The 17,893-nt window shown below is 33.7% G+C and overlaps 2 protein-coding genes across 2 annotated transcripts in view; one reads left to right on the top strand and one right to left on the bottom strand.

The window, feature by feature from the left end:
* CEP85L (centrosomal protein 85 like) overlaps positions 1-17,893 on the top strand; it is a 172,206-nt gene that overhangs the window by 49,526 nt on the left and 104,787 nt on the right.
* PLN (phospholamban) lies at positions 7,199-16,770 on the bottom strand. The gene is given in 2 exon segments (NM_214213.1): positions 7,199-7,859; positions 16,697-16,770. A coding segment is annotated over 1 exon segment (159 nt). The 5' UTR covers positions 7,762-7,859; positions 16,697-16,770; the 3' UTR covers positions 7,199-7,602.

Below are 17,893 nucleotides of genomic sequence, written 5' to 3' on the forward strand. Positions count from 1 at the left end.
ATATTGTGAAATAATCAGCCAGTAAGTCTAGTTAATGTTTGTCACCATACATAGCTACAATTTTTTTTCCTTGTAATAACTTTTAACATCTATTCTTGGCAACTTTAAGATGTACAGTACAGTATTAACTGTAGCCACTATGCTATACATTATATTCCTGTGACTTATTTTTTAACTGATGGTTTGTACCTTTTGACCTTTTATCCATTTTACCTACCCTCTAGCCTCTGTCTCTGGCAGCTACCAGTCTATTTTCTGCATATATGAATTTGGTCTGTGTGTTTGTTCTAAAAACATGATTTGTTGGAGTTCCAGTCGTGGCTCAGTGGAAACAAATCTGACTAGTATCCATGAGGATGCAGGTTCGATTCCTGGCCTCACTCAGTGAGTCAAGGACACAGCATGGCTGTGAGCTGTGGTGTAGGTTGCAGAGGTGGCTCGGATTTGGCATTGCTGTGACTGTGGTTTAGGCCAGTGGCTACAGCTTCAATTTGACTCCTAGCCTGGGACCCTCCATATGCTGCAGGTGTGGCCCTAAAAAGACACACAAAAAACAAACAAAAAGCCCATGATTTGTCTTTCTCTGACTTATTTCACTTCACATAATGCTCCCAAGGTCTACCATCCCTGTTGTCACCAAATGGCTAGATTTCCTTTTATGGCTGGATGATATTCCATTGTGTGTTTGTATCACATTTTCTTTTTTCATTCATCTGTTAATGGACACTTAAGTTGCTTCTGTGTCTTGGCTGTTGTTACTAATGCTGAAATGAACATAGGGGTGCATGTGTCTTTTTGAGTTTGTGTTTTTGTTTTCTTCAGCTAAATATCCAGAAGTGGAGTTGCTGGATCATATAATAGGTTCTCATTTTAATTTTTTGAGAAACCTCTATACTGTTTTCCATGGTGGCTATGCCAGTTTACATTCCCACCAACAGTGTATAAAGTTGCTTTTTTCTCCACATTCTTGCCAACACTTACTGTTTATCTTTTTGATAATAGCCATTCTAACAGATGTGAGGTGATAGCTCGTTGTGATTTTGATTTGAATCTCCCTGGTGATTAGTTTTATAAAAATTTGGTAGTGATTGGTATGTATTTAAGTTTATAAAACATACATGCTTTTTAAAAAGTTAAATTGGGTGTCAGGATTTATTAATCATTTTAAGGAAAGCACCTTATGATTATATTACATATGAAGAAAAAATAATATGTACCCCCAATGTAACATTTAAATGTGTAAATGTGTAAATTTTTCTATTCCAAGGTAATTTTCTACATTCTTATAATCAGTTATCCGTAGAATTTTTCATAAATCCCATCATCTGTTTTTTTTTTTTTTTTCTATTACCAGAATTTTTGGAACAAAAAATTGCAAAATTTTCCTAGCGTAAAAATTTAGTTACTATTTATTACTATTCTAATAAAAATAATAAAGATTAAAGGAATGTATTCTATAAAAGTGTAAGAAATCGCATATTTAGAAACCTCACAAATCTGAGTGCAGCCCCAAAACACACATATAACCTAATGTGCTACATTCATAGGAGAACTCTTAACACATCCCATGTGCTTTCTTTACTCTTGTTTGGACATAGTTGTCATCATCTTGATTATATATATTTAAGTTGCATAACCAAACAACACATCATTATGATGTGTGAATTACAGATCAGAAAAGAGCAGTTTAACCAGATTTATTTATTATTTACCTATCAAGTGACTGGAAGATAAGAAACTTAATTTTTCAGATATTACCATATTTTAGTTCTCAAGTGCTTGTAATTATAGAACAGGGATCAGGTGGTGGCTTCTCCAGCTGGTGTCTTTACCCAGAATTGGAGTTGGGGGCTGAATGTTTTGTTTCAATCTGAAGTAGGTTCATTAGAAGGGTAACTGAGAAATGGGTAATTTAAAGGAATAAGGACAAATTCACTCCTTTTTTCATTCTGGTGGGGGGAAACCTCTTCTCTAATTGAAGTTTTCTCCAACCTTGAAGCTATGCAGAGAGAGTAAGGAGCTTAGAGGTGCTTTTGTGGAGCAAAGTTATTTTTAAATCTTCTCAGTGCATGGTAGAGGAAGAAGATTATAAGGAAAAAATTTGCATGTCCTTGGAAGGCTCTACTTTTTGATTCATCTTCTTTGGGATGGTCTCTTAATAGTGCTTTTGAGTTTCAGGGTAGAAAGATGAAACCAGGTAAAGAACACCTAGACACTTTAATTATAGTGTATAAATGAGCACTTTTCTTCTAGGTCTCCTTTTGTACTACTACAGAAAAAAATTCTTAAATACCTTCTTCTTGGAGCCTCCAAGTACTTTTATTTTAAAAGCTCTCATTGCTTTACAGTGACTTCCTTTTAGTCTAATGTTTGTATAAAGAGAATAATAGTTATCCCATCTGATAAATTGTGAGAATGTGTATGATATTTAAGGACAACTGCTAAACTGTCACCGTGGGGGTGGAAAAAAAGACTTTTACAACTCAGAAAAGGAATTTGGCTTAGAGTCACAATCTAACTTCATCATAAATTTATTTATCTTTTCCTTTTTATGGCCACTCCTGTGGCATGTGGAAGTTCCCAGGCTAGGGGTCGAATTGGAGCTGCAGCTGTAGGCCTACGCCACAGCCACAGCAACACCAGATCTGAGCCGCATCTGCAACCTACACTGCAACTTGCAACAACACCAGATCCTTAACCAACTCAGTGAGGTGAGGAATCAAACCCACATCCTCATGGACACTATGTTGGGTTCTTAACCTACTGGGCCACAACAGGAACTCCACGTCAGCATAAATTTATATAGAACTTTGTAGTTGTCAGAGTGTTTTATATCTTGTTTGATCCTCAGAGCCTCTGTCCTTCGCACCTCAAAATGTCATCTATTTATTTATTTTCTGGTCTTTTTAGGGTCACACCTGCAGCATAAGGAATTTCGCAGGCTAGGGGAGCTGCAACTGCCAGCCTGTACCACAGCCACAGCAATGCCAGATCCAAGCTGCATCTGCGACCTGCACCACAGCTCATGGCAACACCAGATCCTTAATTTACTGAGCGAGGCCAGGGATTGAACCTGCGTCCTCGTGGATACCAGTCAGGTTCATTACCCGGTGAGCCACAATGGGGGCTCCCAAAAGGTTAGTATTGTGACATGAAAATGTCACTCTTATTAGGGCTCAGTCCTGAATAATTATTGAGCCAGCCTCACAGCCTTATGTGTGTCATGTTCCTTGAGTCCCATGATTTCCTACTAAATCAGCTGGAGTGCAGATAGTGAACTGCGAAGCATTTTCCTCTGTGAGTGAAGAGAAACCATCTATGCCCTCAGCTGGTTAGGATTTGTCCTTTGTGTACAGTGTCCACCAAAAGTCTTTGGTTCTTTCCTCTGTTCTGTATTACCTGTTCTTTTCCCACCCTCTCCCAAAGCTGTCTGACTTTTAAGGACTATGACAAAAGAGAAAAACAGCAAAGTCTTGTCTTCTCTTTGAAAAGAATATTTCCCTTTCCAGGCCCCTCTTGCATGTCCTTTTTTTTTTTTTTTTTTTTTTTTTTTTTTTTTTGTGGGGGCTTGGGGGAGGAAGGGAATGGAAGGTGCCTATTTCTGCACACAAAGAGTATCCATTGGATCCCTATAAGCTCACAGTGGATCTCCCAGCCAGGAGTGAAGAACTGGGCTCTTTATTTACAAAGAAGTTCTTTTTTTTTTCATATTCCATAGGATGTTTCTGAGTTCTGAGTTGCAGTCATTAAAATAGGAAGATAAAATTTTATGCTTATTTAAATCATGGAAGGCCTTGATCAGCCGGGATATTATTAGCACCTAATGATTTCAACATATTTTGCTGGAAGATTTCTCTTACATACAGCAAAAATATAAATATTTGGTAGAAGGACTTAAATGACTTGGTTTTCGTCTAACATGACATAAGGATGAAAAAGTGTTTATTTTTTTATTAAAGTATAGTTGATTTATAGAGTTGTGCCAATTTCTGCTGTGCAACAAAGTGACCCAGTCGTATATATATGTACACATTCCCTTTCTTATATTATCTTCTATCATTGTCTATCCTAGGAGACTGGATCTAGTTCCCTGTGTTATATGGTAGAACCTCATTGCTTATCTATTCTAAATGTAATAGTTTGTATCTACTCACCCCAAACTCACAGTCCCTCCACCCCCTTGGCAACCACAAGTCTGTCCTCTATGTCTGTGAGTCTCTTTCTGTTTTGTAAATAGATTAATTTGTGCCACATTTGATATTCCACATGTACGTGATATCATATACTGTTTTTCTTTCTCTTTATGACTGACTTAGTGTGAGAATTTCTGGTTGCATCCATGTTGCTGCAAATAGCATTATTCCATTCTTTTTAATGGCTGGGTAGTTTTCCGTTGTATACATGTCCCACGTCTTAATCCATTCATCTGTCAATGACATTTAGATTGTTTCCATGTCTTGGCTATTGTGCGTAGTGCTGCTATGAACATAGAGGTGCATGTATCTTTTTCAGTGGAAGTTTTGTCTGAATGTATGCCTAGGAGTGGGATTGCTGGATCATAGGGTAGTTCTATATTTAATTTTCTGAGGAACCTCCATACTTCTTTCCATAGTAGTTATACCAATTTACATTCCCACCAGCAGTTTAGGAGGGTTCCCTTTTCTCCACCCCCTCTTCAGCATTTATTTTTTGTGGATTTACTAATGATGGCCATTCTGACTGGTGTGAGTTGGTACCTCATTGTAGTTTCAATTTGAAAAGGTTCTATTTTTAATGTGAGGGTAGTTTATGTATACTACTACATCCTCTGAAAAGAAAGTTTTCTTATTTTTATTTTTGCACCCTGTGTTGTTTTTAATTAATTGATTTTTTTTACTGTTTAAGATAATATAGCATAACTGCATTGAAAGGTGTGGACACTGTGACACTGTCAATAGATAGGATATGACATTATGATACATTAACTAGGTAACTAAAAAGCATAGAATTGATTTTTTAAAACATGTTTTAATAAAATCATTAATGTTTAACTTTTTTAATGTCATCTTTTCTATATAGTATTAGTATATAATTTTTAGACATTTTTAAGTGCTGTTACTTAGCAGAAAAGCTTAACTTTTTTTGAAATTTTCTCACTTTGCCAGAAGACTCAGAAGTAATCCAAGGATATGTAATTTCTATGTAGTAGGAAATTCATTAATTTATGTAGGTCTGCCCTCTTGTGTCTGTACTAGGAAATCCTGATCTTATTTTATTTAGGGAAAAGTCACAGAAAACAGCCTACAAAATCAAAACTGCTTATAATTAGATTGTTTTATGGTCATATCAATCATGAGTGAATTCACTGGGTTCAGGAAGTTTCTTTTTAATGTAGGTGATTTGCGTTAAATAAACATTTTGAACCAAATAAAACGTAGAAGGCGACATTAAACATTTAAAATTAGCTCATAGTTGGTACCCTGCACAGTAATATTAGGATTTATTCTATAGTAGAAAGTATTTGCGCATTTGGTATTTAAAATTTTTTAAATACATAGTTTATTGTATTTTACTCTTTATACATCCTGGTAAACAGAATAAGTTCCATCTAAAGAATAGGTTTTATTTTACAGTATAATCTGAGTTATAGTATTCTGTAATTCTCAAGTGTAAGGTTTTAATTTCTATTAAAGGCAGAATGAAAAACAAAAACAAAAAAAACTATTTCTGTTTGACTTAGGGAAAACTCCATAACTTTCACAGTTTATAGCTTTAAGTTGATATTGTAATGAGCAATGTAATGAAAAGGGTAGAACTTATTATTTCAAATTTTCCATTTATTTTAAGGTCATTACACTAATTATAGAATTGGTTACTTTTTACATGGGGAATTACTGCCACCAGTAAAGCAGTTGTCTCATTTATTGCTTATAAACTCTTCTAGTTGCTAATAGGATTTTCAACCCATAGATGAGGCTTTGCTCAAGAAATCCCTCTATCAGTGTGAAACCCCTTTTCCCTCTGTTCCTTAAATATCAGCAATCCAAAATTATCCTCATCCATCCAGGGATTCAGAAAAAACTTAAAAGCATTATTTCCTTTGTTAGCAGCACTTATGTTGAAAACCAAGGTCAATATTGACTTTTCCAATTCTTTTAGTAACCATACTTTAGCAAACCGTATAATAAATTGCACATTCTCTACTTCCCCAATAATTATTATATTGCTTATATATCTTGAACTTAAAATTATTGAATTATACAGTATAGATGTAAACCATTTTAGACTCAGTTTTAAACTGACTCAATTTAATTCACTAAATTTTGGTGAATGTATTTCCCAAACCAGTTTTTTTACTTCTTTTGTTTTATGAATTGTTGGAAGTTATTTTTAAATGATCAGAGGGAAAATTGGAAATGTATTTAGCAAAAAAATAATTGTAGATTAGCATAGCTGTATCTGTAATTTAGCATAGTACAGTGGCCTACCAAATAGGTGTTTACCATTTGGTTGTTAGATTAAGGAAAATAGCTATATCCTATCATGAACAGTAATGACAAAAGTTCGTTTCAAAATTTAATCAAAGAATTTGTTAATTCTGGAGAGATATTTCAAATTTTATTTTTAATGCTTGAAATAATATTTTTTATTCTTTCCCTTGTCTACATTGTGGGTGAAATTAGAATAGAAGGTAACCTATAAAATCACTCTAATGTCTTCTTAAGATTTCATGATTCCAGAGATAAAGTGTGGCAAGTTATGTGTTCTAACTCAGATAATTATCTATTGTGCCTTAAATTAAGGTAGATTCTATTCTATTAGTGTATTAGTAATTATGGCTAATCACAATGTCACATGTTAAATTAACCAGCAGTTCTTGTGTATAGAGAACAGATTTATAGTTTTACCTATATGTACTAGAATTCTATAATTCTTTGAGAAAAATGGTTAAGAGAAATTTTGTTTATGTAAGGATATGGTCTTTTTCCTACTTGATTCTCATAAATTTTTTAAAATATTAGTGTAGTATAGAGAAAAGAATACAAGTTCTCTTTTAGAATGTAGGTTCTGATACCACTAGAGATTCTGTGTGATGATAATAAAGACAGCAGATGTGAGGAGTCAGTGGGCTATTTCAAATGATAGTTCATTTGAATGATTATTTTGGTACACTTGGTGAAGACCTGAAAAATACTTAATAAACATCAAAGAGGCTTTTACAGTACAGTATAAATTATATTTACCCCAAAGAGTGAAGCTAATGCTTTATATATGACGTGAACTAGTTAGCAGTGCAGTTTCCAAACTAAACCCCTAGTTCATCCTCAGAAAAGATTTGGGATAGAAATTTATAAGCTCTGTTGAGAAAATCAACAGTTGCATTATGCACACTTATAGTCATTTTAAAGTTAGTTTCTGAAAATAAAGCCCTTTTCATGTTTACAAGATCCAGCAGATGAATACATTTGCTAACAATTTGTTTCATTCCAAATCTTGACCTTTTCATAAAGAACTTTCTGCTGAGGAAGTGGTCTCTTATATAGTATTGTTTCCCTTCTTCATGGGATGACAGATTTTAAGCTGATGGTGATAAATTGTAGCACTGGAGATTGTGGCAGAACTTCAGAGAAGCATCACGATGATGCAAATCAGCAAGAGGCATATTAAGATGAGACAGAAATTGATAAATAGGTTCTGAAGGTTTTGACGTGCTTGTTGAGGCATTTCAATGGTTGAAGCTCTTCTAATAGCAGAGCGAGTGAGGTATTGGACTTTATCCATGATACCAGGAAGGCAGGAAGCCTGAAGTTTTAAGCCGTCAAGAGAAAGCTGAAAAAGCTACCAGCCAAATATGAGATCACTGTCTTCTTTTAGGCAGCCTGGAATGTAAAAATAGTAGATGGATTAGGATCATATGTATAATAACTTATTTTCTGAACAGGTAAAACAGTTTTGTGTAATCCCTCATTCTCTACATTATTTGTATTTATGACATCCAGTATCTCAATAGTCTATGTGTGGCTTTGTCCATCTGCCTGTCTCTTTCTGAGAACCTGTCTTTTTTGGTTATGGTCACAATGATGTTTTCTGTTTGGAGTGCAGTAACTTCAGTTCTTGCCTCCTTCTCTCAGAATGACTAGATGTATAGTTTAGTTTAGGGGGCAGCTTGTTTTGGGCTGTTCCCTTAGGCAAGTTCTTACATACAGTTTCATTAAGACCGTTTCTCTATGAGCATAATTGTTGTGAACATTAGTGTATTAATGGCTCCAGAGCAATCTAATAAAAAGAAATGAGTGCATTTAAGTATGACATTAGATACTGTTTCAAAGAGATATTCTTTTTATTTCTGAGCATTTCTGGAATAAGATGTAAAAATAAAGCGCATTTGAAGAGTTTACATTTATTCACATCTACATGTTTTGAGATTTTAGTATAGATTTTCTGAAGCAATCACAGATAATTTTTTAAGAAGAAATCAAATTATGAATGTTTTCTATTCATTTTACTAATAAATTTAGCAAATATACATATAAAAGAAATACATGTAATAAATTTTCTCTGGATGTTGATTTCAGTCCAAAATAAAATCATTAAATGGGAAGTATTTTATCAGAATTATAGATTGAAATGTTTGCCATTCCTTTTTACAGTTTTATAGCTTTTTGGATATGCTATTTAAAGTAACATTTTAATAAGACCGTATTAAGTACTGAAGATTTTCAGACTCAGAAGGCATAGTAAATAAAACTGTCATTGTCTTCCTATCTACCACAGATAATTGTTATTTTCAGAGGACCTGTACTTAAGAACAGCGTTTCCATTTGCATTCTTTCAGAGCTCCCACAAGCTCTTCTACAAAACCATCTGATTAATTGGTGCCTGATAATTATCTGTGCTAATAAAAAAACCCAGGACTTAATGCATCATTGTAGAAAATTGGATATAGATTAAAAATTAGCCATAAATTAACTGCCCAGAGATAGTAACAGTTAACTTTTGGAGATGTTTTGTTGTCATTAAGGATACTTCTAATGTGAATTTTGAAACAAGAAAAGTTGGAAATGAAATTTTAAAAATAACCATTATTAACTACCCAGAGATAACTGTTATTAACATTTGTTGATATATCACTGCTAATTAAGATTTTACCACCTTACTCCAGCTGCCTAATTTCATTTTTTCCCTAGTGGCTTCACATCTCAAGAAAACCCATCTCAACCTATAGTTCTGTTTCTGAGAGAGACTAGTGCTAAAGATAGCAGAGGGAAGAACTGAAAGAATGAGAAAGAAGATATGTATCAGGCTGGTCAGTCAGAACTTCCCAATTTTTGTTACAAAGAAACCATGTGGTATATGGTCGTTAGATTTTGTAGTTTCAGTGCTTCAATTTGGCTGTATTAAGATTTGAATTATATATTGGACTGAGCTTTCATTTCTCTGGGGACTCTGGTCTCTTTCATGGTATTGACCTGTGGTGAGGAGATCCGAACAACGAACTAGACGTCATTCTTTCAAAGAGTTGGTACAGCTTATGTTTCTCTAGCATATATTCTTCATGGCCATTACTTAATTTATCTGTAACGTTATCACCTTAGAAACTGTCAGCTTAAGCTTGGTATATATTTAATTACTTTAGTTTGAATTCTTAAAGTACTATTGAAATAAAGGAGTTTTGTTCTTTAAGAAAATGCACCCTTTAAGTTGTTTTGGCTTGGATTTGCTTGTTGTAGATACAGTGAATTTTTACTGTTAGATAATTACAAAGAGGATTTTCCTTATTACTGTATATATTTGACTAGTCTCTTTACATGAGTTGTATAATTAAGTACAGTTTGCAGGGACCTGCTGTATAGCACGGAGAACTCTACCTGGAAGTCTGTGATAATCTATGTGGGAAAAGAATCTGAAGGAGAATGGATGTGTGTATATGAATGGCTGAGTCACTTTGTTGCACAGCAGAATTTATCACAACCCTGTAAATCAACTATACTTCAAAAAGTATAATATAGTTTAGGAGGCAGTAGAGAATCATTGATAATTCCTGTTTAAACTTAATTTTTGTGAGGTTTTAGGACTTAAATAGTATAAAAGATCTGAATTTTAAAACTATTCTGAGATAAAACATGGAAAAGGAAGAGCAGGCCGGTTGTTCATCATGAAGCACATATAGGAGTCATTCCCTATCCTGACGCTGATGAGTGGTACTTTAGTCACATGAAACATGTCACCTTTCCATAAATACCTCATTCCCTTTTATGATTCTGCCTTTTGCACATGTTGTTCTGGCGTTGCCTGGAATGTCTCCCTTCCCCCTGCCTCTACCTTTGATTCTTTGCCAGGCGAACTTTAGTTAATCTTTAAGGCTCAGTTCCTGATGAAACCTTCCATGACTTCTTAAGGCAGAATTGATTATCACCTCTGCTGGTTTTTAGTAGACCTATATCAAAACATGGCCATTAGGCGATGCTATAATTTTGATTTATATGCCTGTGACCCCAACTAGACTTCTGGTTCATAAACATAAGGAACCATGTGTTTATTTTGTATTCTAGTACCTAGTACAAAATTGGTACCATTTGAATAAATCAGTGAAGTTGACTAAGCGATTTTTATGATTTACTTTAATATTTTTAGAAAATTGCTAATGATCAGAGTGTTGTGATTCACAAATTAACCATTTAAATAATATAATTTGATAGTTAAACACATAGTTTCCAATGTTCTTAAGTCTCTTTATTTTACAGATGAGGAAAATGAGGCTTAGAGGATTTACCTTAGGGAATTGAAACTTAAATTGTTGTTAATGATTAACAACATTAACCTGGCCTAAGCTTTGTACAAATGGGTACTTGGTGTTTGTGAATTACAAAGAGGTACACTAAGGATAAGAGCTCTCTAATAATGAATGTATAATGAATATAATTTATTTGAAATTAAAAAAAATTTTTTTTAAGGACCACGCACGTGGCACATGGAAGTTCCCAGGCTACAGCCACAGCAACAGAGGATCCGAGCCGTGTCTGTGACCTATACCACAGCTCAGGGCAATGCCAGATCTTCACCCACTGAGTGGGGCCAGGGATCAAACCCGCATCCTCATGGACACTAATCAGGTTCATTACCGCTGAGCCACAATGTTAACTCCTATAATGAATATACTTTAGATGATCTCATAATACTTAAAAACAGCCAACTGTTGTGGGAAAAGGACAGTTTGTTCCTGGAGACAAAATAAGTATAAAGGAGACAGCCAAAGATAGTGTCTTGTTTTCCGTCAGACTTAGAAATATAATTCTAAAGTGATTTGTAGTCACTTTATAACCTTGTGCTAAAACCAAAACAAATCTGCTTTACATGCTGAAATGTTAGCTGTATGCATACAATTTATTGGTCCCAATTTATTGTACAGTGATACAATCTAAAATGTGTGGAGCCCTAATTCTGTTGAGCTTACAAAATCTGTGTGATAATAATTAAGCCAAAATTCATCCATACAAAAGATGGGGCTTCCTGTCTTATGTTGAGAATTCAAAAGCTGTGTGTGGGAATAGCACAGTCCTATTTTTAGAGTTGTCTTTGACCTTCACAACATCATAAAATACGGCATGGTTGTCAGATATTTATCATTTTTTTTCTCTTCACTCAACAACCATCCCATGAGTTTAGAACTTTTTTTTTTTAGAACTTCAGCAGTCTTTTTTTTTAATCCTTTCTTAGAGCCAAGCTGTTAATACAGTAGTATTTGATAGAGAGCCTAGAAAAATAGTTTCACTTTATTTTCATTTTATCTAATCTCTTAGAGCATTGCTTTGGGTAATCAGAAATAGATTGTGTTGAGATGTTCTGAACCTGCGTCTGGCCTAAACAAACAGTGGAGACTGAAATTAGCCTTATCTTCCTCTCTTAAAAGGATAGCAATATGTGTAAATTAGGTATTTAGGATAAGAGGAGTAAGGGTACTTTTCGAAAATTAATTCACCATCCAAGCCCTAGAATCAGAATAGTGAAAATATGAAAGATACTTGGGTAGGAATTTGGCTGTAGAAATGCCAGTGACATGGAGACGTCAGGAAGTCCTCACAGAGTATCTTGTATGTCTCTGGGAACTATGATTATTCTCATTTTCAGAGGGATGGGAAGAATAACTCTTTACTATTCTTTGTAGGATTTATAAAGCCTTTGGATGTCCACCCTTCCTTTTTTTGCTCAAAAAGGTGAAATTGGGAAGTAGATACAATTAAGTTCCAGCTAGTATTCTGTTTTTCAAAGTGGAAGAAGGCGAAGGACAAACCACAGGCAACTCTAATCCCTCAGTAATTATCATGTGCCATGGTAGGCACATTTGGGGTGGAAGTACCTTGTCAGCCTCTGCAGTAGTCCTCACTTTGTCTGCAGTGAGTTCTGTTTCTTAACATAACATCAGAGACATTGTTGTGCAAAAGGAACCTCACTAGACATTTGAAAACTTTGGTGTCACTTTATGACCTGATAAGACAATTGATACCTTAACGATGTTGTATGTGCTGAGCAGTAACCCCCACCTGTAATTTAAGCACTTTCAGGGCTTTGTAGAACTTTCTGAAGTTCATTTCTGTTGAAACAAATTCCTGAGATTCTGTCTGTGGCATTCAGAATTTTGTTTCCATTTAGTTTTTGTCTGTTTATTATTTTAGTGAACATCCGTGTATTTTGCCAGTAAATTCAAGTAGTACACATCCAAGACTATAGTCTGACAGATGACTTTTTGAAATTTCTTTCCATTAAATTGATTCAGAAGATTAGAATTCTCTGTAGACTTGATTTTACAGGATTTATCTAATTAAGATTATTTGGGAGTTTTATTTTTTCCTATTCTTTGCTGTTATTTTTTGCAGATAATCCAGAAGCGATTATGTATGCATCTTTTTGGTCGCTGCGGTGGGGGGTGGGATTTGTTGAATTAGGTCAGGACAGTAGGTTTGTCATCAGTCTGCTAGTATCCAAAACTTCACTTTGGTAGCATCGTTTTCCTTTTGAGATTACCTAATGCTAGCTAAACTTGGAAGTTATATTGGAAGATATTTTGTGACAGCAACATTCCAAAGCTTTGTTGGTCCACACTGGCTATATGAAAGAATCTTCAGGCTGCTTCTGCCTGGTTGTGAAGAGAATTGTGTAAACATAGAAGTCAACATATTTTTAACCCCTTAATTGATCCCGTAATGAAATATTTCCCTCAGTTTAAAGCTCTGCCTTTAAGGAAATTCATTAAAGAGCAGCTTAGAGATTTCTCTTTGAAATTGGCACATTGCTGTTGCTATTTTGTTGTAGGCTTGCTTTCATTATCTGTTTATCATGTTAAAATAAATTTACTTGCAATTAAAATATTCTTTTTAGCATTTTAGTAGTTGAGACTTCAGATTCTTCTTTGGGAGGAAAAGCATCTGGGGAAGAAGTATAGGGGAAATTTTAAGGACAATGAGTGCCAGTTAAATATCCCTTTCCCTCCCCACAATGTGAGTTGGTCCTTTTTTTTTTTTTTTTTTTTTTTTAAAAAAAGACCTGAAGGTGGAATACATTTTAAAAAGCACTAGAGGTCCTCAGTTGACTACAAGTGTGCTGGGGAAGCGCTCTACACCCATGCCTCATTTTTATGTGTTTATTTGGTCATACATCCTTCAGAATTATGTAGGGTAAGAACAGTGATGTACTGTTTCTAGAAATGTTCAGAGAGACTACATATCTGATTTAGGTCACTGCAGTTTGGAAGCATCACTTCCTTGATTTCTAACCTTTAGGTTTCCTCCTTTGCTGGTATGATCACCACTGTGTTAATTCACAGTTTAGATGAAAGTTAGTGTTTTTCATAACGTAAATAAAGGAGTATTTCTCTCTTCAAGCCCCTTTAAACAAATGAGGTTGAATATTTTAAATGGTAGAATGTGAAGAGGTCAGAAATAAAATTGAGGAAAGCTAAAGTTTTAACATGAAATTGGAATAAAATATAGAACTGTGGTATTTATGAAAAGTTTTGAGGGGAAATTAACCTGTCTTTTAGGTATCAAAGCTAAGTAGATTAAAGGCATGAGTATTTTAGCAATGTAAAAGGAAACTTTGATTTGATTGTACATGCTACTGTTTTTTGAAATCTGTGCAATTATTTTGAGTTTTGTCTTCAAGGATATACTGCATAGTAACTGAGGACATCTCTAACTTCCTTATATCCCTGGCTCTGAAAATGGCCAGGAGGATATTATATAGGCTATTAAAGACATAATGCCTCATGCAAAAATTAACTTTAAATGAAGTGGTTTTAAATTAAAATGGAAGTTTGTGTCATCTAACTTTGCCTTTTAGAGCACCATTAACAGTATTTGAGGACTTTGAATTTATTTTGTTTTGCCAGTGTCAGGAGTTATTTGTTGATCAGTGGATGGGATATGCTTGTGGTTTAGAGTCATAAAATCTTGGCTTCTGCCAAGGCTCCACCATTTCCTAGCTCTGTGACCTTGGGCAGTTCACCTTTTTGCATCTGTTTCCTAAACTGTGAGAAAGAAATGGAATGTCAAACAAATAGGGAATTGAGAGGATCAAATGAGATATTTTATATGGCGCATTTAGAAAATTCTTCAAGAATAAAGGAGGAGGTTTTAATTGACCCTCTTTATTTCTAGGATTGGTAATAAGCAGTTTAATTTAGGTAATCCTTTACATTTAATTTTTTACTTAAAACTTTTATATATTAAACAATTTGTTACATAAGTAATATTTTTATTTAATACATTAATATTTTAATTCTTTTTGGGGGGACTGTTTCATTTATGCAAAGTCTTCTCTCTCTAATTAATTAGTGAGATTTAAGAAACAATATCAATGTATAACCAAATGTAATTTTTTCTGGAGTATTATTTTCCTTAATGTCCACTGAAATATCGTTAAAGTAATTTTGGTATTTGAGTTTTAGGAAATGATAGTGGCACGACCTCTCTTGGTAAAGCAAAGTACTCTTTCATGTGTTTTTTAAACTTAATTAATTATTCATAATTAAAAAATCTTTCACATTTCTTCCATTTTATTTCATCAGATGCTTTTTTTAAAGCACTTAGTTTTAACCACATGAAACAAGACATTACTTAAATTTCACCTTATGATGGAGATAAACTAGTTGGGACATAATGTCTGGCACTAGGGAATTATGTTTGAAATTTGGATTAATAGTCACTGTACATAATTTTTGTTAATCTGGACACACTGTCTATCTAAGGATAATTTTAATAGCAGAATTTCTGCTCTTTCTGGAAATTACCACATTTGTGGCGTGGTATGCAATGTGAAATTCTGGTACTGTAAAAGAACTCATGAACATTTTAAGTGTGAGAATGTGTGTAATTTGATAGGCATTTAAGTAAAAATGCATAAAAACTGCATATAAAACACCCACACTGAGTGACTTTGTAATATCCAAGGAAAAATATTTAATGAAAATAAAGATATTGATAGGCAGTTAGGGTGCTTCAGTGGGAGACAAAAATTGGAAATGTCTTTGCGTGCCTCAAGGAAAGCTGTTTAAGGAATTAAAAAGTTCTTATCTATAAAAAGCAGTAGAATTAACATTTGTCATTCGAACTTAAAATTCCAGAGGTAATTTTATTTTGACATTTATGTAAAGATAAAAATAATGAAAATCATAATATCCTTTATGCCCTGACTGAAATCTTAGAATGAAGACACATTTTATACATTAAATTGAGGGTTGTAACATCAAGAGTAGAGTAGAATTTAAACAGAAGTTACAAAATTTATGGTGGTATCTCCCTTCTTGGGCATTTTTCATCCTCTCCTGTCCACCCTCTAAGTACAAGAGAGGAAACTGAGAAACACTGGAGGATAGTACCTTGATAAAAGTATATTCATTAATAGGCAGAGTAAAGATCCATTTTTATCAAATTCACTCAAATGAGATAGGAATATTTGTACTGCCAAAATAATGTTTTTTTATTTTTAAAATAAATTAATATTCTGTAACTTCATAAAGAATTTTACATGTTTCTGACAAGTATTTTGAAATGCCCAAACTTATCATTTATGATAGAATATTAAATTTAATAGAAATAACACAATTTATTAAAAGCTTGGATTTTTTTGTAGAAGTTGACTGGACTTTATAGAAAGGAAAAAAAGTCTTCAAAAGCATTTTAAAACTAGTTTGTGCTATTTATTCTTAAACTCCACTTTATTAATATTCACTGTAAGGAATCATAATGATAATATCAGAATACTCATGCCAATAATGTGCATTTTATACAGTCACACCATTGTTCATAGTATCTAGATGTAAACAGACAGCCCAGCCCTACCCTTCTCCTTAGCAGAGTAACATAACAAAATGAAAACATTGTTTTTGTATGGAGAAATCAAATCACCTCTACCACCAAACATGGTAACATAGTTGAAAGATACTTTAATTGGCAGAAATTCACCTTTGAACAGCGGAAATAAAAGTGAAAGTTAAATTAAAATGACAAACCATTAACCAGGATCAAAGATGAATACAGTCTTATTGTTACTATTACTTGAATGGACAAGCATTTATTTAGAAATTAAGCTTTACGTCAGCCAGACATTATCAAACTTCCTACTGAAATTTACCAAGTACGATTAACTCTTTTTAAAAAGTTCTCTAAGTTTGAATTATAGAAAGTAAGAGTTGCCATAATCAGTAAAATCTGTTTCTTACCTTGGCTGTTTATGATGATCACAGTATAGAATATTGTGAGTTGTATGAAGTCTTATCGGTGTTTAGCTGGAAAGTTTTCTGACTCTGTTACCAGAGTTATGGGAACAATTGAAGTAGGTGGAGGGGGAAAAGGGTTATAGGGAGGTCTTATGATGTCACCCAGGAATTCTGAAGTTATGATTGGTTAGCCATAGTCTTATCACAGCCAAACTTTTTAGAATGTCATTTATCTTAACATTAGTTATAGAAAGGTCATTAATACTTTGTGCTTCTTTTTTTTTTTTTCTTTTTTTTAACTTTTAAAATATATGGGAGGTAAATTGAAAAGTTCAGGGTGAATAGAAAGTTCAGAGTGATAGCTGTTTTGTAAAAGTTCATGCATCTTCAGGCTTAGAAATAATTGTAAACTGAGGGTGATAATGTTGAAGAATTAAAGTAATATGAGTTTTAATAGATTGAGAGTAATAATACTGGCTTAAGCCAGACAACTTTGATTGAGTTGTTGCTGTTGCTTTAACACTGCAGCTTCAGAATGTTAGCTTCTAGCAAGATAATAATTAAACATTGTTACAGAATCAAATTTTACACCTTTTCCTGACTGACTGTGTTCTTTTTTCATACCTATGTGTGTATGGGAGAGAGAGTGTGTGTGAGAAAACAAGGATAAGAAGACTGATTTTGGTTTAAAAAAAAATTAGCTTTACCTTACAGTTAAAGTAAGAATAAATATATTTAATTCATTTGTGTTTTCTTCATTTAGAACAATATATTTACTGTAATTCTCATGTTTAAACTGATAGATATTACCCTGGAAAATTCGCTGTTTACAAATTTAAGTACTTAGGATTTTTTAACAGCTGCCTTAAGTTACCGTAAAATCTTACTAAAATTTTAGTAAGCTGACACAGTATCAGGAGTAACTTTGCAGCAGAAAAGAAATAATCACAAATCCCTAATCAGTGGCATCCTAGTTAATGACACTTTATTAACGACAGGTGTGCGTGTGTTTGGAAATTTAAGTAGTGTTTCTAAAAGGGTATGCTCATTTAATGCAGTAATTGTTTTCCTGAAAATTACTATGTAAATTAAATTTTAGTAAATGGAATGATATTTCAAACTTCCGAGAACAGAAAAGTATTCCTTTGAAAAGCCAGGCATCATTTTCCTGTTTTTTTCTAATTTTTTTGTTTATATTTT

Source organism: Sus scrofa, chromosome 1, assembly GCF_000003025.6.
Source record: "Sus scrofa isolate TJ Tabasco breed Duroc chromosome 1, Sscrofa11.1, whole genome shotgun sequence".
NCBI classification, from domain to species: Eukaryota; Metazoa; Chordata; class Mammalia; order Artiodactyla; family Suidae; genus Sus; species Sus scrofa.